At 42.6% G+C, this 21,927-nt stretch overlaps 1 protein-coding gene across 3 annotated transcripts in view; it reads left to right on the plus strand.

Moving 5' to 3' along the window:
• Positions 1 to 21,927, plus strand: part of LOC311035325 (exocyst complex component 6B-like) — a 132,309-nt gene that overhangs the window by 90,488 nt on the left and 19,894 nt on the right. For all 3 annotated transcript variants that reach the window (XR_014599695.1, XR_014599696.1, XM_084043460.1), the window contains exons 19-20: positions 5,976 to 6,117; positions 10,209 to 10,282. Coding sequence is in view for 1 of the 3 variants with exons in the window: in XM_084043460.1 (XP_083899586.1) it covers positions 5,976 to 6,117; positions 10,209 to 10,282 (216 nt within the window). In the remaining 2 variants the exon portion in view is untranslated. The remainder of the gene's footprint in view (positions 1 to 5,975; positions 6,118 to 10,208; positions 10,283 to 21,927) is intronic.

A 21,927-nucleotide genomic window follows, 5' to 3' on the forward strand; every position in this document is an offset into this window, starting at 1 on the left:
AATATGCAGAGTGAGAGCGGAAGGTCTGGTGTTTATTGTTAAATCATTTTAAGGTGTGGAATGTGTGTGTGTGCACAAGAGAGTTATTATGTGTGATTATTTGTGTGTGTGTGTGTGTGTGTGCACGCGCACACACGCGTTCATGCATGCGTGACCCTAACCCTTATGAGGGGATTGTTCAGGCGTGCCAGTCATTTTTATGGCTAAGAAAGCTTTTTAGAGCAATTTTTTACAATTAGTAAAAGATTCAGGTTAGGTTAAGGGTTATGCTGAATTCACACCAGCATTGAGGTTATTGCGAGTCCGTATTGTGAGAAAACGGCGATGGTTCAACGGCGTTGTCAATCAATGCATTTCCCGGCTGCACCAAAGAGGAGGAGCCTGTAAGAGCACAGCGGCAAGAGAGAACCAAAGTCTGACATGACTGCCGCTAGAGGAAGCTATGGGTTATATGCATTTTTTTCCGTGGCAAGTTGATACTCATCAGCCCCACGGACCCCCATTTGAAAAGATATACCAGGGACCCCCAAAAGAGACTAAGGCTATAGCAGTGATTCCGAAACATTTTAATTTCAAGGAACCCAATTTGATATGCATTGATTAGGCCATGGATCCCATGCATTTGATGGCATTTTGATCTCTGGGACCCGAATACACAATGTAAAAGCTATGTTAATTTAACTCTTTGAGACAAATGGAACCAAAATGACCCATAGGGTCCATTTGTACACTCAGTTACAGAGCCATAGGGTCCATTTGGTTCCTGACTATCAATCATTTGACTGGGTCCCCCCTGTATTCTCCAAAACACAGACGTTATCAAATGCAACTCAATATCATAAACTACACAGAGTCACATGACGGAATCTGCGGGCTGATTTGTTTTAGGAACACAGTTCTTATATGATGATGCGATGCTAAGATGACACTATAGTGTTTCCAATAGAAAGAATACCTCAGTGACTCAGGGGATAACGGAGTTATGTCAGGAATTTATACTCTATATGTTGAGAAAAGTTAACCACTTAACACATCGGGTGCCAGCGTTTTTTCATAACAACTTACCGTGGGTGCCAGCATTCTCCCATTGACTGCGCTTTGCTGTTTGTTGTTTCCACGTGCGTTACAAGCAAATCCACACAAAAAAAAGCATCGATTCATGTTGTGCCATGAGCCTGGCTACAGGCTGGAACCATAACATTACCCTGCCGAGTTACAACGGGGGGTGGATCGCGCATCGCACATGACCGTTTTTCCCCACAGGAAACAGATTCGGAGATATAGGCGTTTCAAAGTAGGAAATAGACAGGAACCGGATGGGGGAAAAAAAAGTGTTTCCGGTGAGCGATCTGGCACTTCCTTCGCAGGATTACAATGGGTGCTCCCAGAGCTGCTCTAGCCCCGCCCGCGCGGAGAAAAACGAAAAAAACAAAAAGACTGAAATCACGGTTCAGTCCGTGTTCGGCACCGAAGCTTCGGAACCGCCACTATGTAAACACACGGTTCAGACCGTGTTTGGCACCCGATGTGTTAAGACCCAAGATCCATTAACATCCGTTTCCTTTTAAAAAAGGATTTAGAAGACATTTGTAAAATCCCCAGAAGCAAAGATTTGAGATACAAATGTTCGCTTTAAAAATATATATATTAAAAGATTTGCAAAAGAAATCCACGATTTTTCAAAAAAAGTGCAGATCTACAAGCTTGTAGTACTTGTACTGCTTGTACTCCTTGTACTGCTTGTATATCTGCCTGTATATCTGCTATTTTTGAATGGTCAAAGTATAAAATAATGCTTATAGCTCAAATCTAAAATGAGACTGATGCGTTCCCGGATTGAATGGGTTAAACCCCACATACTTTGTTGATGCGAGTCCCTTTCAGTTTGGGGGTCCCTGATATGAAAAAGTTTGAGAACCTGAATGAACTATATGAATAGTTTAATATGATATATTTTCACGGACCCATTTTTTTGGATGGTTTATTTGTCACACTCCAGGTGAGTTAGGGTTAAGGGTTATGGTTTGGGTTAAAAATGAGAGAAAAAAAAGAGGTTTTGATGTGCCCATGGGGATATAAATGCAACCATGTGTGTGTGTGCATGTGTTTGTTTATCCAATATTCCACTAAAACATCAAAGCATTGTCAAAATTGATCTCGACAATCTGTCCAACACAACACTAGCTTTCTTTCCTTCCTTTGGTTTGTTTTTCTCTTTGTTTTTCTTTCTTTCTTCCCATCTGACGGAATATCCCCCACTTTTTTCTTCTTCTTTCTACCTCTTTCACCATCTTTTCTCTCTTCCTCTCTTAATTCTGCTGGAATGCAGACAGTCATTGAGGTCAAGATCGCGCGCACACGCGCACGCACGCGCGCGCACACACACACACACACACACACACACACACACACACACACACACACACACACACACACACACACACACACACACACACACACACACACACACACACACACACACACAGACAGAATGTTAATCACCTGGAAATAGGTGGTCTCCGGTCTGACACACCACACACATACGTACACACACACACACACACACACACACACACACACACACACACACACACACACACACACACACACACACTCACACACCAGAGCACCTGCTGTGGTTTGTAAATTAATGTGTTGTCAAGGACTTCCTCATCGGCTGCCTTTATTCTTCTAGTGTGTGTGTGTGTGCATGTGCGCGTGTGCGCGCGCACCTGATTGAGACAATGCACTTGAAGTCGCCTTGATTATCATTGATTGCCAAATGTGTTTTTGAACATGTGTGTTCAGGGGCCAAAGAGTCAAGGTGTGTGTAGGCGTGTGCGTGCGCACACGTGTGTCTGTGTGTGTCCATACCTCACTGGTAAGGCGTAACATTGGGTCTCCTCTCTGTTGTGGCGGCCATGATGGATGGATCCAGATAATGGAGGAGACAGGGGAGAGAGAGAGAGAGAGAGAGAGAGGAAGAGAAGGAGAGAGAGAGAAGAAAGAGGTAATGGTAGAGAGGAGGGAAGGGGGGATGTTGGACGGAGGAGGAGAAGAAGGCAGACTTAACTGTAAGAGGTTGGAGGAAGAGGAGAGATGGAAGATATGTTCTGTTTTTCATTTGAGGTGGCCCTCTCTCTCTCTCTCTCTATGACGGCTGATGAACTTTGATAGTTTAATGGAGGGGATATTATTGTATTTTAATTTGAGGTTGTTTTTCTCTCTTTTTCAGTTTTTTGACCAGTTTTGGTGTATTCTATGATGTGGGCTTTTGAGGGCTTCTTTGCTCAGTGATTTTCCTCAGTGATTTTGCAAGAGTAATTTTGTTCTATTTAATTTTCTTATAGACCAGTGTTGGTATAATTCCATAATTTGTGGCGTTGACTCTTTCTCAGTGGTTCAAGTCAATTTATTTTCAATATAGTTGCGGTCAGGCAGAAACCTCTTATCTCCATGTTTAAACTTTTTAATGTTTTTCTTTAAACTAATTCCAGAGTTACGTACAGTCAGTACGTACAACACAAAAGTAGCAAAAATAGCAGATCTCCAAGCTCAAAACGCTATGTGACGTGCGGTTTGAGCTTGGAGATCTTCTATTTTTTGCCATTTTTGTATTTGAATCCTGAAAACGAACTGTTTTCGACGTACTGTATAAGGTTTCCACCCAACAACAACAATATGGAGCATTGTGATAGTTCTTGGCAGGTTCAGGCAGGCACGGAAGTCAAGCCGGACACACACACACACACACACACACACACACACACACACACACACACACACACACACACACACACACACACCTTCAATCAGGAAAGGCCATGACCCTAATGGCTCCATCTACGTGGTCTATTTAACCCATTTTGGATGGGAACCCCTATTTGTAACTATACCTTTCAAGACCGGAACCCCTTTTGGGGTTCTTGTTGCTATGTACAGTATATAGCAACATGTATGTTTTGTAATTAAAAAATCAGATCTACAAGCTTATAACGTGGCACTCGGTGCCACACTTTAACACATCGATTGCCAAGATCGCATTGATGCGTTCTTTCAAATCCATCGCTTGCGATCTTTAGTCCGGGTGACTAACAGTCATCGTCGTCGTGTATCACATCGTTTTAAGGCCGATCAGGGGATCAGGGATTGTCGAAAACGTCACATCCGGTTTATGACCGGTTGTGACGTGAGCCTGTTTGGGGGGGGGCAAGCGAGGTGTTCAATGTGTCGATTTGCTGCTCTCTACTGGTAGAACTGTCGTATGTGTTTAAAACCGCAATCAGACAATTTATTTGAATGAAAAATTACAAAATAAAAAAACACGCAAATCGCTGGCACAGGGGTGAGTACATTATGAATAAACTCTGGCAGTCAATGTGTTAATGGGTTAAGCAGACCAACGATTATTCTTACTGATTCTTTCATCTATCACTGCTTCCCCCAAATTACAGCTTGTCAGTGATGAAAGTCCCTCCACCTCCCCAGCCTCCTCCTATAGTAGCATTTAGCTTGTCACTGTGTCAACCTGTCATTCAGTGTGGGTTCATATCTTGTATCATGTTATTTTCATTTCTACATGGCCACAGTACATAGCTATACCTTATTGCACATCATTTATATGCCTCATTGTTCATTTTGCATTGTTGCCGTTGGGCAGAAACCTCTTATCTCCATATTTGAACTTTTTATGATGTATTTTCGTAAATAAATGCCATACTATATAGTGTCACACAAAAACAATGTGACGTCTTTTGAGTTTGTAGATCAGCTATTTGTGCTACTTCTGCCGGTGTGTAATGAATGACCTTATATCTGCTGTTTTAAAAGTAAGTATAAAAGTGGTTAAAATGATTGTGATGCTATATGAACACGTTTTGCTGGGGACCCCCTGGAACCCCCCCCAAGGACCCCTGGGGCTCCCTGGACCCCACTTAAAGAACCAATGCTATAGAGTGTTTGTTCAGTAACAGGAGTCTTCATGTCTCTTCAGCTCCTTAGTAAACAAAAACTGCATTTTCAGGTCAGGATGGATATATTGTACATTTTATCCAATCAGGAGAGAGAACTCATACACGATGAACAAGTGAATTTGAAAGCGATGATGACACAAATAAATGAGCAGACAAAATTGGAACTGGAACATAGTGAGGCTCTTACAGTAAATGGCTACTCTCGCCTGATCGGCTGAAATTTGGCAACCCCACCCGCACATTTGGCTACTGTTAAGAATATGGATGGATGCTGGGGTTCAAGTGGTTAAAGGTAGCTCTCCACCAAACAGACTACTACAGATTACTACAGACTGGCAGCCGAATGAAGTTGGGAGATCAGTCGGTTGGAAGGTGTGAGAAAAAAGTAGCTGGATGCACCTGAGAGCCGACACCGACAGACGGCTACTATGGTGCTAAAAATAGCCAATGGCTTGATGGGACTCCCTCTTACTTTGGTGTTTCACCCAGGTGGGCGTGGCTTTAAGGTTAGGTTAAGGTGGTTCCCAATCAGTGGGTTACCCATGTGTGGGTCACGGATCCATTTTGTATGGGTCACAACTCACAAGTAAATATCCCTTTTTTTTTTTTACTTTACTCATATTTAAAATATATATATAGAGATATATATATTTATTTTTTATGTTGTCGCATCGCAACGCATTGTGAGCTTGCAGATCGGCTATTTTCATTAGTTTGGGTCCCGGGAAGACATCAAAGTAAGTTAAGTGTTAGGGTTAGGCATATAACCATGCCCACCTGGGCGAAACACCAAGTCCCATGGCTTGATGGCTTTTTCAACAACAAGCCCGCTAATTCCCTACAACTTGCGACCTGGCGCGTAAACCGCCGTCCATTCAACGGCAGATTTTAGGCAACAGACGCTTTCGAACGCTTACCGCCGCCGACGCCAGTGATGTGGAGACCTACCTTAATGGTCTCTCTCTTTCTCTCTCTGTCTGTCTCTCTCTGTGTGTCTCTCAGGGGAAGGTAGCTCAGACGGCGTGCATGTCTGCATGTAAACACATCTCCACCTCTCTGCTCCAGCTGATGTTGGACCCTGAGGTCAGACAGATCTCCATTGGAGCTCTGCAGCAAGTCAACACAGACGTGCGGGAGTGTGAGAGTGAGTCACACACACACACACACGCACACACACACACACACACACACACACACACACACACACACACACACACTGATTGATCAGATCGGGACTCGAACCCTAATCCTAAATCCTGAGTTATATTTAGTTGCTTGTGGGCGACCTGCACCGGAAATAACCGATCTACAAGCTCACAATACATCGCACTGTGACACGTTGTGAGCGTGTAGATCTGCTATTGCCAGAGCGGCGCGTAACTAAATCTATCTATCAAATCTATGTCTTGTGTGTTCTGATGATGAATTGAATACACGGGACCACAATGGAAACACACCCCTAAGGCTTTTCTTTTTGTGTTATCCTTTTACCTTTGCTTGTGTATTCAATCAATCAGTCAATCAATCAATCAATCAATCAATCAATCAAACCATATTTACAACCCTAAGCCCTATACCTAACCTCTATATGTACAGTATATGCTGATCATAATGCTAACCCCACCCTGAATCTTTTCAGAATCGGAACTTGAACTATACAGGGTTCCCACGGTAAAATTTCCACATTTTTTTCCAGGTTTGGAAAAGGTTGGGAATTAATCAAATGTTTTTGAAAATGTTTGGATGTTTTTTGGCTAACATTACGTGAAATATGTACATGGTACAATGTAATGTGTACCAGCTAACAACACGTTGCTACATGTGCTACGACGTTAGCTTGTAGATCTGTTATTTTTGTCACGTGACACCTTCGCTCGACTATGCATTGATAGCACACTGGCGTAAGAGCCTCATGATTGCATCATATGATTGCTATAGGCCTGGAAATGGGGTAACATACTACAATAGTTATGAAAATAGTTATGAAAATTCATTGTTAACACATTGACTGCCAGGAATTAATTAATTAATTAATTCATCCGCCACCGCCAGTGTTTTTACTAATCTTCCAAGACCCACAGAATGTTTTTTTTTTTCAGAGAAGATGTAAACAACAGATGTCTGGGGGGGGGGGGGGCGGGGGGGTCTCCTCTATCATCCGGAAAAGAAACATTGTAACCGCGATCTTCAGTTCTTTAGTTATCTGCTGTTGAATATAGCTTGTTTTCACCAAAAACTCAATCTGGGAAAATAAATCAGAGATAAATGCCCTCTATCGTAATCACTGAAAACACCAAATGACTTCTATGGACGTCAATGTGTTAAAAAGTGTGGGAACCCTGACTGTAAAACTACAATTTATCTTGTGAGGACCAGGAAAGTTGTCCTCACAATGTCTCTCTCTCAAATTCGACCATATTTGTGAGGACATATGACCCTCACAGTATAGTAATAGACACACACACACACACACACACACACACACACACACACACACACACACACACACACACACACATGCACGTGAGTACCCTTGGAATAAACATCAATGCACATGGATTCAACTCTGATTTACCCTTGTTTATTTTTTTCCCATAACCCATAAATCATTCCCTGACAGCCCGTCCCCCAAAAGCCACACAATTAACTAAATGTTCTGCAATCTTGAATGGCTTTAATAATTAACAACATATTAACATGACTGTAAAACAACAAGCCATTATTATTTTATTTTCAAGTACATGAACTTTCATCATGACAATGTGACTTACTATAATGTTTCTCATGAACGGATGGTCATAACGCAGACGAGAAGGTTTGGCTTTTCAAAAGTGTTGCATACTTGTTTGCAGTGCAGTTTACCAGTGGAGCTACAGGGGGCTCTATGAAACAGAAAACTACAGAGCCAAGGCAGCTCTGTCTGTTAACCCATTCAATCCGGGAACGCATTTACTTTGTCATTTTAGATTTTTAGCTATAACAAATATATATCAAATCTCTTTTTTTTTTTTTGCAAATCTTTGAATATAGATATTTTTTTAAAGCGAACATTTTGTAACTTAAATCTTTGCTTCTGTGGATTCTACAAATGTCTTCTAAATCAAAACAGTTTTTTTTTTTTTTAAACTTATGTTGCTATAATATCAGTGGTTCTCAAACTTGTCAAGGACCCCCAAAATGATATGTATTTGTCCGCGAACCCCCCATCTCAAAATATTTTGTTCCAGGGACCCCCAGAAGCAAAGACTTGAATTAAAAATGTATTAATATATTCAAAAAAAAAAAAAAAATAGCAGATCTACAAGTTTGTAGATCTGCTATTTTTGAATAACCAAAGAAATCTTAAAATGACACAGATGCGTTCCCGGAGTGAATGGGTTAAGTGATTTCTCTCCTCTCCTCTTCCTTACCCCTCGTCATCATTTGTTGAAGTACCCCATGTACCGGCTCAAAACAATCAGTCAATAGGAACAGCATATATATATATATATATATATATATATATATATAGCCTTTTTATTATCATAACATAATTAATTATGATTAATGATAATTAATTATTATATTATTCAGATCGTAGGGTTTTGGCAATCATTTGGGGAACCACTTGGCAGTATCCTCACCGCCCACCAGTGGGCCCCGAGCCCACAAGTTGAGAACCACTATTCTAGGGAGGGGGCGGAGTGTGTGGCATGTAAGTAGCAGACCCATAGAGAGCGAGAGAGAGAGAGAGAGAGAGAGAGATCCATCACGATTTGATCTCGCCGCAAAGCGGGCTGCTATGGGCTGTAGTTCCAAACATTGGTAGATAGACAGAGCATTTCCGCATTCCATTCGTACAATGGGAGTCTATGCTAGTGTCGTCACTCTCATACTAGATCAAGTTGGTAAGTAGTACTAAGTAAGTAGCGTTGGGAACCCACGGTTGGCGGGCCGTGTGGCCGATAGGGTGGCCTAGCGCGAGGCGGCTTGATGTACAAGTACACCCCCTGGACATGACACTAGTATGTCACATGATGTACAGGCCACGCCCCCTGAACATGACGCTAGTGAGAGAGAAAGAGGGCGGAGAGAGGGATGCATTATGGGTGGAGGGAAGGAGGGGCGGAGCGATGATGGGAACGAGTGAATGAAATAGTGCAGGGCGTCGTTGGCACGGCGATCCAAGATCAGAGTCACACAGCGGGCCTACGCTCTGTGTGTGTGTGTGTGTGTGTGTGTGCGTGCGTGTTAATCCTTGAATATAAGGGTGTGTGTGTGACATGATGTACACTGACATGCGTGCAGTGCAATGAAGGGTTACAGAGTTAAATGCTTGGAGAGAAAAGATGAATGGAGAGAGAGAGAGAGAGAGAAAGGGATGGGAACGCACAGCCATGAAATGAAAGAAAGGGGTTAAAGGAAGGAAGGAAGCAAGGAAGGAAAGGATAGAATGTAGTGATTAGATAAAAGACAGGAAGTACATTAAAGCAGTGAGAGGTAGAGGTAAGACGGGAGGGAGAGAAAGAATGAATGAATGAAAGACAGAACAACGGAAAAGAGAGACAGAGGAGGAGAGATGAATGGTGAAAAAGTTAAAGAAAAGAAGACATGGAATGGGACATGAAAAGAGTTAAACAAGAGAGGGAGGGATGGAGAGAAGAGGTGACAAAGGGGCGCGCCACGGGAGAGAAGAGAGGGATGAGAAAGAGAGAGAAGGGAGGGATTAAGAACTAAAGCGTTTAGAGGAAGAAAGAATGGATAAAAGGGCAGAAGTTATCAGGTAAGAGTTGGAGGGACACTGTGTGTGTGTGTGTGTGTGTGTGTGTGTGTGTGTGTGTGTGTGTGTCTCTCGGGGGTCACTGGGGATGGCAGGCGTATAATCGCTGTTGTGGTGTGCCGCGACACACACACACACACACACACACACACACACACACACACACACACACACACACACCCAAAACAAGACCCAGTGACATGACTCTGACACCCCTGCCCTCCCCCCTCCTCCTCAACCCCCTTCCCCTCCCTCCCTCTGTCGTGCAGTCATTCGTCTGTCAATCTATCCTGATGCATAGCGAATCCACCCATTCCTTTCATTTATCCCCCTCTCTTCTTTTCTCTCTCTCCCTCTCTCTCTCTCCCTGTGTGTGTGTGTGTGTGTGTGTGTGTGTGTGTGTGTGTGTGTGTGTGTGTGTGTGTGTGTGTGTGTGTGTGTGTGTGTGTGTGTGTGTGTGGTGTATTTTCCCACAGATTTTGCCAGAGCTGGTCCAGTCAGAGGCTTCCAGGGAGACACACTGCTGCTGGCCTTCAGCGACTTGAGACAAGTAAGCCTTTGTCTCCTCTCCTCTCTTTCTCTCTCCTCTCCTCCCTTCTCCTCTCTTCTCTCCTCTCCTCTCTTCTCCCTCCTCCTCCTCTCCTCTTCTTTCCTCTCTTCTCATTCTCCCGCCGTCTCTCCATTCTAGCCAGTTCACCCCTCCTGTGTCTGTTTTTTTTTGTTTGTTTTCGTGTTGTTTTGTTCCCTGACATTTGTTGACCCCCTTTCACTCTCTCTCTCTCTCGCACACACACGCACGCACGCACGTACACACACACACACACACACACACACACACACACACACACACACACACACACACACACACTCACACTCACACTCACAGCGCTCTGCTTCTCTGGTTGGTATTTTAAAGGTGTGTGTGTGTGTGAGAGAGAGTGTGCGTTAACCCTCCTTTCATTGTTCTTCATGGAGATAAAACAAGTCCTTCATCACATCCATTCCTCATCTTCCTCTCATCTTGCGTCTTTAATTTATCCGCGACATTTTTCTGTTCAGCAGTTTAACCCAAAGTGTCCTCAAAACATCACACACCCCTGGGTACCTACGAATAAGAAAGAGAAAACGGTGCGCTTCCTCTGGATGCCTTCTTAGTTTAGGCAGTGGGTGCTCAGCTATGTATACAACTCAAATCAAAACCACCTAAGTGGGAAAAGCGGCACTCCAAAATAAATACTGCAAGACAGTCGCTCAGATGTAGTTTTATTGCGAGAACGCTTGTACCCTGGTACCTACAGCAGTGGTTCTCAAACTATTTTGTGCCAAGGACCCCCAGAAGAGAAGATTTGTGTTCAAATATTCAAAATGATTTAAAAAAAAATCACAATACTTTCCAAAAAAAATCTGACATTTTCAAAAATAGCAGATCTACAAGCTTGTATATCAGCTATAAATGGATAAAGTGGTTCAAATGATTTGGATGCTGTATTGACACATTTTGCCGGGGACCCCCCCAAGGACCCCTGGGGGTCTGAGAACCAATGACCTACATTACATTCTCATTCATATACTGACAGCAGAACAGTGTTCATCCTAAAAACCACACCACCCCGCGGAAACGGAGACATTGGGATGGACAAAATATATTGTTATAATAACAAATAATAAGTTGGTTATATTATAACCAACTTTTTATTATAGAGCATTTAACAAATTGTTTTATATGTTGGAAATATCAATCAAAGAACAGAACAAAAACAATGTGTGTGCAATAAAATCATCTACATTTTGAAAAGGCCCTTCGACAAAAGCAAGCAATACAAGAGTAATTAATTGATTATTGTATTGTATTAATTCAATTGCTCCATAATGTATTCTAAATAAATAAATAAATGACGGAGCAATGACATGAGACTAACAACAGAAACCAACTGTCCTTAGACCCTCAATCGGACAAGTAAAACCTCCCATGAAAAAAAAAAAACCTTGACTGGGGAAAAAAAAGATATAAGAACCATAGGAATGCTCTCAAAAGAGGGGGGACCCCCTTCCTGGGCGGACAGGCGAGCAATAGGTGCCAAGTGGGCAATACCCAAATGTAAACAAACAAAGAATAAGACAGTTAGAATACTATCATCCGGCACAATGAGGGCACTGATGCATGTATAAAAAGAGAGTGCAGTAACAAACAAAACATTAAGCGAATAAAACGATTAACATCTATTTTAAAGGCCTTTCAATACAACTGCCTTTATGTTAAGACTGCAATTTAATTATCATCTTATTTAAACAGATTAGGTTCATTTGTTTACTTAGTATTGTAGGTTCAATTCACAGATTGTTATTTCAATAGTATATTGTTTAGACTGATGCTATTGAAGGAAGTGATTTAATCCTTTAAGACCGTGAACACATCTTGTGTCATTTTAAGATTTCTTTGGCTATTCAAAAATAGCAGATATACAAGCTCATAGCGTGCCACCGAGTGCCGCGCTATGAGCTTGTAGATCAGCTATTTTTGGGGGGGGAGGGGGGAAATAAAGAAAATATGTGCAAATACATATCATTTTGATGATTCTGATGGTCCTTGAAATTAAAAAAGTTTGAGAGCCTCTGATATTATAGCAACATAAGTTTAAAAAAATAAAAAACTGTTAAGATTTAGAAGACATTTGTAGAATCCCCAGAAGCAAAGATTTGAATTAAAAAATATATAATCAAAGATTTGCAAAGAAAATCGTGATTTTAAGAATAAATAAGCAGATCTACAGTACAAGCTTGTCGAGTGCCGCGCTATGAGCTTGTATATCTGCTATTTTTGAATAGCCCAAAGTGTAAAATAATGGTTAATGGGCTAAAAGAGAAGGAGTCTGAGCCTCCTCAGGCAGGTCATTACAGAGTCGAGGATCCCTGACAGCAAAGGCACGGTTTGACCTAGGGGTGTGCCGATACACTAATTTCACCAAACGATACGATACGATATTTGGCTCACAACTTCGATACGATTTCGATACGATACGATACGCACTTTTTTTATTATGAAAATAAATAGGGGAGAAAAAAAGGAAATGCAAACAAATAATTCTGTTTTTGCATTATTCAGACATGCAAACTTGTAGCTTTTCAGCCGTTTTGAATCCAAATAGGGCAATAGTGTGACACCTGACCCGAAAAAAAACAACATGTTGTCACCCTTTTCACCTCGGGGCTGTTTGCATAACTGATTATTTTGATTGGTTAAAAAAAAAAAAAAAAAAAAAAAAAAAAATTCAAAACGATATTTTTTTTTCCAAAACGATACATATCGTCGCGAAAACGTATCGCGATATATCGCGGGACGATATATCGGCACACCCCTAGTTTGACCCTTTGTCTTCATTCTGGACTCCTTGCTGAAGGACCTCAGGCTGCACACAGGCCCCTAAGGGGTTAATAGAGCTGGATTGTACACAAGAACACTGTAATAAGTGCAAAAATCCGAAGTTCAATCAATGTGCTACTGCAACATTCAAAAGCACTTACTGAACGGCCCATTACAAACGTTCTTAACGCAATCAGAAACAAACAGCTGTATGATTCTGTTCCAATACTGTATAAATATGATTTGTATTGGAAATGTACATGGAATGTGACCTCACTGTGTTCACAGGTTTGTTTAGTAGTGTTTATAGGGGTTCAAGGAGATTGAAAACATATTGCAATGAATTGAGATTTGAACCGTGCATTTGTGTCATGGGATTAGGGCTGAAGTCTAACATGAAATCGGTTTGGGCGCGACATGAAACGCATTGTAATTGAATGCGATTTGATCCTGCTGTGTTTATGAGTTTGTCTCGTAATGGTTAGGCTTGAAGTTTAGCCTGTTTTAATTAAATGGGATTTGATGTGTGTGTGTGCGTGTGTGTGTGAGAGAGAGAGAGAGATATGGTTTTAGGGTCAGAGTATAATGTATTGAACGTAATGTAATGTATAAGGAAATGGGATTTGATCTAGGGCTCAATGTTATATCTGGGATATTTTGATATTTTGATATTGTAATATCGTGATAGTGTTTTTTTTCAGAGAAAATAGCATATTTAACAAGCTCAAAACACCTCACATTGCAACGTGCAAATTTGCTAGTTTCACTATTTTTGGAAAATCTTTTTTTTTTTTTAATTTTGATATTATCGTCACAATATCGATATCAAGTTATTTGGTCAAAATGATCGTGAGATGTGTTTTTGTCCATATCGTCCAGCCCTCATTTGACCCGTGTTTTTGTCTTCTACTGGGTTCATGTCATATTTGGGGTTGAAGTTTTGAGCCTGATTCATACTTTGGATTTACAGTTACGTGCCGGTTAGGCTCGTGCCGTGACGTCTTGTGCGCTTGTAAATTGGTTATTTTCGGTGCGAGACCCAATGTACAACAAAGAGTAAATCAGGCTATACTGTTGTAGAGTAAAGTATTTGACCCATTCAATCGAGGAACGCATCTCTATCATTTGCTTGTTCTTTGACTATTCAACAATAGCAGATCTACGAGCTCCTAGCGTGAGCCTGCAGATCTTTGAAAAATCGTGACAATGTGTGCAAATCTTTGAATATATATGTGTTGAAGCAAACATTTGTTAAATATTTTACTCCAGGGATCTGATTTGACAAATGTTCGCTTTAAAAAGTATGTATTCAATGATTTGCACACAATTTCACGATTTATTTAAGAAAATAGCAGATCCGCAGGCTCATACGAGCTTGTAGATTTTTAAATATTTTTTAATCTAAAGTGAAATAAAATGAGTTTTGATCTCACCGTGTACAGTATATGGGTATGTCATTTGGGGTTATAGGGTTGAAATGTAAAGGCTGATTTTCACTTGGTTGTGCGCTGGTGCCTGGCACCGAAAAATAGCGGATACTGTACCGCTTGTAGATCGGCTATTATCGGTGTGCAAAACACCAGCGCGCTATAAAATGTAAATCAGGCGTAACGTATTGTAATGAAATGGGGGTTTGATCTAAAGTGCGTTTTATGGGTTTTATGTCATCTGGGGTTAGTGCTGAAGTGTAACGTATTGTAACGGGAACGGGGTTTGATCTGACTGTTGATGGGGTTTCGACTCGTCCTGGGAAAGTCCCGAACGGGACGAGAGACAAAAGAGACAGAACTGTGTTGGCCCGTTAGACTCTGTTCTGTTCAGTTCTGGACAGGAGGCTGGGAATGGGGCGGGCGGGGTGCGTGTTTGTGTGTGTGTGTGTGTGTGTGTGTGCTGGGCATTGTGGAGTTGGTGCAACAGGGCGGAAATTGTGTATGCGCGTGTGAGGATCTGAATATGGGAAAATGAGCGGAGACATTTTGTGTGTGCGTGTGTGTGTGTGTGCGCACAAGCGTACTGTCATTGTTGAGTGGGAATCTTAGTGGAAGATGTGTGTGTTCGCCATCCGCATTCCTGTTGAGTGTGTGAAACGGAGGGACGAGTTGTGTGTGTGCGCGCGCTTGTGTGTGTGTGTGTGTGTGTGTGTCTGTCCATCACGGTTGTTACTGAATATGTGAAACAGGGCGGAGAGTGAGGGGAGTTGTGTGTGTGTGGTGTGTTTGTCTGGTGTGTGTGTGTGTGTGTGTGCGTGTGTGTGTGTGTGTGTGTGTGTGTGTGCGTGCTCGTGTGTTTGTGATTATCGTTTGTTAAACGTGTGCGTGTATCGGTATTTGCATCTCTGTTTCCGTGCTTGCGCGCGTGTGTGCGCGTGCGTGTGTGTGTGTGTGTGTGTGTGTGTGTGTGTGTGTGACAGCACATGACTGATGTCCCGGCAGGACGGAGCAGCAGACGATGAATGAGCTGACAGACAGAGACGGATGGGCCTTTATCCCTCCGTCACAATCCCTCCTTTCTCTCCTCCCTCTCCTCTCTTTCTGCGCCTGTCCGGATGATGCAGTACCTCTTGTTCTCCTCAGAGGAGGAGGAGGAGGAGAGGAAGAGAGAGAGAGAGAGAGGGGGAGAGAGAGAGAGAAAAGAGAAGGGGAAAAATTGCATTCATCCCACATCAATGTTTACTTCAACTCCTCTCCTCTCTTCCTGTCCTCATCTTCTCTCCTCTCCTCAACTCTTTCTCTCTTCCTCTCCTCTCCTCTCCTCCTCTCATGTCCTCTCCTCTTTTTCTTTCCTTCTTCCTCTCCTCCATCCCCCAAACTACTTCATCTTCTTCCTCTCTCATCTCTCTCTTCCCTCCCGCCATTTCCCCTCCCCTCTCCGTTTTCATCTTGCATTACTCCTCCTTTTCCCTCTCTCTCTCTCCTCTCCACTCGTTTCCTCTTCTTTCAGTTGCTGATCAGAATCAGTTTAACCCATTAAGACCGGGAACGCATCTGTGTCATTTTAAGATTAATTTGGCTATTCAAAAAATAGCAGATCTACAAGCTCATAGCGTGGCACCGAGTGCCGTGCTATGAGCTTGTCCACGGCCAAATATATATATCATTTTGGGGGTCCTTGACATGGAAAAGTTGGAAAACCACTGATATAGCAACATGCTGAACAACATACCGCCAGAAGCAAAGATTTGAGTTCAAACATTCGCTTTAAACAAATGTTCAAGATTTTTCAAATAGCCAAAGAAATCTACAATGACACAAATGCGTTTCCGGATTGAATGGGTTAAATCAGTCAACCCCCCCCTCTCTCTCTCTCTAAGTCACATCTTTGGCCTTTTCTCTTGACTCTTTTTTTCCTGCTCTTTCTTCCTCTTCTGGCCTCTGTTCTCTCTCTTATCCATTGTTTATAAAATTCTTATCATATCAAAAGACCCCTCCCTCCCCCAAAGTCCAAAGTTCACTCATTCATAATTTCTTTTGCGTACACGTCTGCGTGCGTTGGTCGTTGTTGTTAGAGAGTGCAACAATTCCGTGCCCGCCCGCAGTGCGTTGCCTGTCAGTCGGTGTGTGTGTGTGGTGTGTGACCTACCGGTGAATGGCCGATAAATCACACTGACGGGTCGTTTGTCGCCTGGTCAGATCTGCGTGTTCTGGAACCTTCTAAGGTCCTGGGACCGAGCCCGCACAGGAGTTCCCCAGGACACACACACACACGCACGCAAACACGCACACACGCACACACACACACACACACACACACACACACACACACACACACACACACACACACACACACACACACACACACACACACACACACACACAGACTGACACACAGTGCAGGCGGGCACAAAATTGTTGTACACTCTGACAACGACGACAAACACACACACACACACACACACACACACACACACACACACGTGCGTGTGTGCGCGCTATTAACGCTTGTTTTCTCCTGACTTTGTACATACTCATAACCTGAGCCGTGTTTACATGCACACAGCGTCCAGTCGCAGCACTGCTGAACTCACCATTCGCTCCCAGTCTCCCCAGTATTACCATTTCCAGTGCTTACTGGTGGGTGGGGGGGGGGGTATCCTGTCTATTATGTGCTCCCCCCCAACAAATAAACACATTTATTCAGCCTGGCTTTGTTCTCCTGCTAGCTTAGTGATGTCATTAGCACAACAGAAGGCTGTCGGTTCCTCGGGTGACTGACAATGTTCTTGATTGTTTTGTCAATTAACTCCAATTGAACCATCAACCGTTAGCAGTCAAGAAAGAGGTGCCACAGTGATTTAGTTTGTCGGTGTAAACATTCACCTTATAATGGTACACACGGTCACACATTTGGAAACACGCCTATAAGTTAAAGGTGGCTTAAGTCAGTGGTTCTCCAACTTGTCCGTGTCAAGGACCCCCGAATTGATATGTATTTGGCCATGGACCCCCATCAGAAAATATTGTGCGTCTGAAAATGGATTTTGCGTTTACCATTGAGCTGGAGAGACAGGGAGACTCTTTACTGAACGAACACTCTATAGTAATGTTAACTCTCAGAATATGCAGCTTTAACAAACAAAAGAACGAAAACAGAATTATTGCTTACAGCGCATTTAACAAATAAATCTCAATATTGGGCAAAAGTCCATGTATGTTAATCAGACTTTGTTTACTTTTGATTAAGAGCTTACATTGTTTGGTCAGGAAATCAGATAAAGGTGTTTATATGACCATATTGGCTTTAATCTGGGTACACAGTGAAATCCTCAGTGTTCATTTATCGATTTGTAACACTATGAGTGTAGAATTGTAAGCAAGTGGACCCGTTTGTACACCCAGTGTTGAATTAACTGAGGATTTTACTGTGTGTTTGGAGTGACGCCTTTAAATTAACAAATAAATCTCAAGATTGGGCAAAAATCCAGCTATATTTTAATCAGTTTTTGTTTATTTTAGATTAAGAGCTTACAGGGATTGGGACGGAAATCAGATGAAAGGTGTTTACAAGTCTGCATTTAAACACTCTCGACATACTTCAGTAGTCCTGGAAAATAACAGAATTTAAAAACATTGATAGGATATTAGAATATTCCATTTGAACATTTTGTTTATTAAAAATAAAAATAAATATGTTATTTTAAAAAGGATGTTTTAATGTGATTGTGTTAATGTGATTCACATGTGATTAAAATATGTGAAATTGGCCCAAACTTCACTGTTCACGGCTTCAGAAAAGGTTTGTTGTTTTACTCAGAGGCTTAAGTAATAGTTTTTGGTTAAAACAAAAAGTTATTTTGGTAAAAAGGCTATATTCTAATAGTAATCATTCCTAGTGTTTGCTCAGTAACAGGAGTCTCCCTGTCTCTCCAGCTAATCAGAAATTGCATTGTCAGGTCAGGATACAATGTTATCCAATCAAGAGAGAGAACTCAAACAGGATACAAATTGACAGTTATTAGCCCGAGGACCCCCATTTCAAAAGATATGCCAGGGACCCCCATAAGAGAAGATTGTTACGGCTCTAGCAGTGATTCTCAACCATTTTAATTTCAAGGACCATCAGTTTGACATGCATTAGGCTACGAACTCCCATTTAATGGCATTTCTATCTTTGGGACCCCAATTTATGTTGTAAAATCAATGTTAATTTAACTCAGAGTGTACTAACCCTAACGGGTCCATTTGGTTACTAACTATCATTTATCTGGGGACCCCCTGGAACTCCCTCAACCAATGCTTTAAGCCCCTGGGTAAAAGAAGCAACCTTTTCTCCGGTGGTGAAAAGGTGAAGTTTTGGGTTCAGTTGCCTCAGCAGGAGGCTTCTAGACACAAAGCATACCAGCTGAGGTTTAAAGTAGCTCGCTCTCTCTCCACTGTTTCCCCCACTTTTCTCTTTTTAACCACCTCCCCCCACACAAAAAAAAAAGTGTGGTGGGCTCACGGTTGATTCTTTAAATATGTAAGCAGCTTATCTCTGCTGTCAACACATATCTACTGTTCTCTGTACTGTAAAACACAGGGAGGAGAGGTGAGCGTAGAGTTACACGTGTGTGTGTGTGTGTGTGTGTGTGTGTGTGTGTTTCGGAGTGCGAGACTGTGTGTGTCTCCATGAACGCATACAAGTGTGTATTTGATAAAGGGTGAGTGTGTGTGCGTGCGTGGTCTCTTGGCTACCGCCCGTTCTTCAGATCATATCACTTTTCCTATATTTAGAACAGTCTGTGGTTAGTGCGAACCTTTGGCTGGCCCCTGGGCTCTCTGTATGCACACGCGTGTGTGTGTGTGTGTGTGTGTGTGTGTGTGTGTGTGTGTGTGTGTGCGCGCGCGTTGTGGTGTGGCGTGCCCCCAGAATAGCGTTTGCAACAGTAGAGTTTCACTCATCCTTTTCTTCTCGCGTTCACACGCCAGGCATGCATTCTTCCACCTTCAGTGTGTCTCCTGTGTGTCTCTTTGGGTTGCTCTCTGTGTGTGTGTGTGTGTGTGTGTGTGTGTGTGTGTGTGTGTGTGTGTGTGTGTGTGTGTGTGTGCGCGTCTGTGCGCTATCAGTGATGGGTCTTTTGTAACCATTCTTTTGGTTAACCACACAAAAAAGTGAAATTCCATCCATCTATCTCTCTTTCTCTCTGTTTGGATTCTTTGGCCTTTCATCCTCCCCCGCTCTCTTTCTCAGCATCAAGTTTATAAAACATCCTCTCCTACACTCTAGTCTCCTACTCTCTCCTCCTCTCATCTCTCCTCTTCTCTCTTCCGTCCACTCTCCTTTCTCCTGCTCCTCTGTTTTCTCTCCTGTCATCTTCTGGTATTTTATCAGACTTTTTCATCAATACAACTTTAGCCTCAGCTCGCTCACTCTCTCTCCTTCACCTCCCCTCTGCCTCCTTATATCTCTTCTCCTCTGCTCCCATCTCTCTTTCTCTTTTTCCCTTCCTCCATCTTCTCCTCCTGTCACTCCCTCCTTCTCTCTTTCTTGATAGATAGATAGATAGATGGATAGGCAAGGCAAGGCAGTTTTCTTTGTATAGCACATTTCAACAACAAGGCAATTCAATGTGCTTTGCACAGAATATCAAGCAAAGGAAACACAATTATACAATAAAAATAACAGATACAGTTACAGTGCAGAAGAGAAGGAAAAAAGAAAGTAACTCAATCAAAGTCAAAGGCAAACCGAAAGGTCTGTAGTTTTTTTTTTTTGGGGGGGGGGGGTTTGTTCCAGATATGCGGTGCATAAAAAGTAAATGCTAAATGCACGTTTATTTTTGGTTTTAGAGACAGACAGACAGACAGACAGACAGACAGTCAGTATTACTGTTGTTGGCTGTCTTGTGGAGCATGCCACACCAACATTTTACTGCTTGTATACCTGTATAAGTGAGTGATGAATAAAGTCTTCGCTTAACCACTTGAATGCCTATTCTGGGGGGGTGGACATTCGCCAAAAAATAGCAGATCTACAGCTCAAAACCTTGCAACAGTTGTAACTCAAGTCGGTTTCACTAAGACTAGAGAAATTGTCGTGGCAGGGATTATAAGTATACCTTACTTCAGTACGGCTTGTAAGAACATATTTCCACACAGGGTAGAGTGGAATGAATCAATGTATTTATTCAACAAAAGTCGAGAGCTCTCTGAGACTGCCTCGTGCAAATGCAGCAGTAAATAGACCTGCATTGTGACAGATGTCCTCTTAGTAAAGGCTCATTATCATTATATAATAAGCTATAATCAAGGACAAAAAAGGGTAGTATTATCATATCTGACATGACAGGTTTAAGTGGTTGATGGCCACCGGCACAAAGGACCGACCGAGTCGCTCAGTCTTGTTCCAGGGAGGAGATGATGATGATGGTCTTCAGCCTCAACCCAGAGGGAGGTGGGAGGGGTTCATCAGGATAGCTTCCATCTTCCATCTTGTCCTTTCATCATCATCATTCTCTATTTTGATCTGTCCCTTGCCGCTACCCGCGAGTGTGCACGCGCGTCCGCACACACACACACACACACACACAGCAGAAGTCAGATTGAGGGCAGACAGTTCCACTGTCTGTGTGTGTGTGTGTCAGGGTAACAGCCAGGCTATGGGTTGGGGCCCAGAGAGAGAGAGAATGTGCTACTGTCACATTCCCTGTGTGTGTGTGTGTGTGTGTGTGTGTGTGTGTGTGTGTGTGTGTGTGTGTGTGTGTGTGTGTGTGTGTGTGTGTGTGTGTGTGTGTGTGTGTGTGTGTGTGTGTGTGTGTGTGTGTGTGTGTGTGTGTGTGTGTGCGTGCACCTGGACATACATTTGGGGAAATGCATCAGGAAGAAAATATCTATACAATTTGGGGGGTTTCCAAATGGACCCTTACAGTTCTGTAACTCTGACAGTGTACAAATGGAAGCAAATGGACCCCTATTTGTCTAATTTGTCCAAACCTAAAATGATGTGTCAACTTTCATACGCTACCCCTGTAGGCTGGAGGTAGAATTTAAATGATTTGTGTGCGTATGTGTGGGAGTTGGAGTTGGAGTTGAATGGGGCTGTTGACAACGTAGAGGTGTGTGTGTGTGTGTGTGTGTGTGTGTGTGTGTGTGTGTGTGTGTGTGTGTGTGTGTGTGTGTGTGTGTGTGTGTGTGTGTGTGTGTGTGTGTGTGTGTGTGTGTGTGTGTGTGTGTGTGTGTGTGTGTGTGTGTGTTATTGGTCTCTTTTACATTACGTTTTGTACTACTCCATGTCAGCAACTGGATTGATCTTTGACCTTGACTAGACACACACACACACACACAGACATATGAGGAAAGGGACAGTAGGCGAATGGAGATGAACATGAAATGGGGGGAGGAAGGAAGAGATAAATGAAA

The sequence above is a fragment of the Gymnoscopelus microlampas genome, assembly GCF_963454915.1.
Source record: "Gymnoscopelus microlampas genome assembly, chromosome: 19".
NCBI lineage: Eukaryota > Metazoa > Chordata > Actinopteri > Myctophiformes > Myctophidae > Gymnoscopelus > Gymnoscopelus microlampas.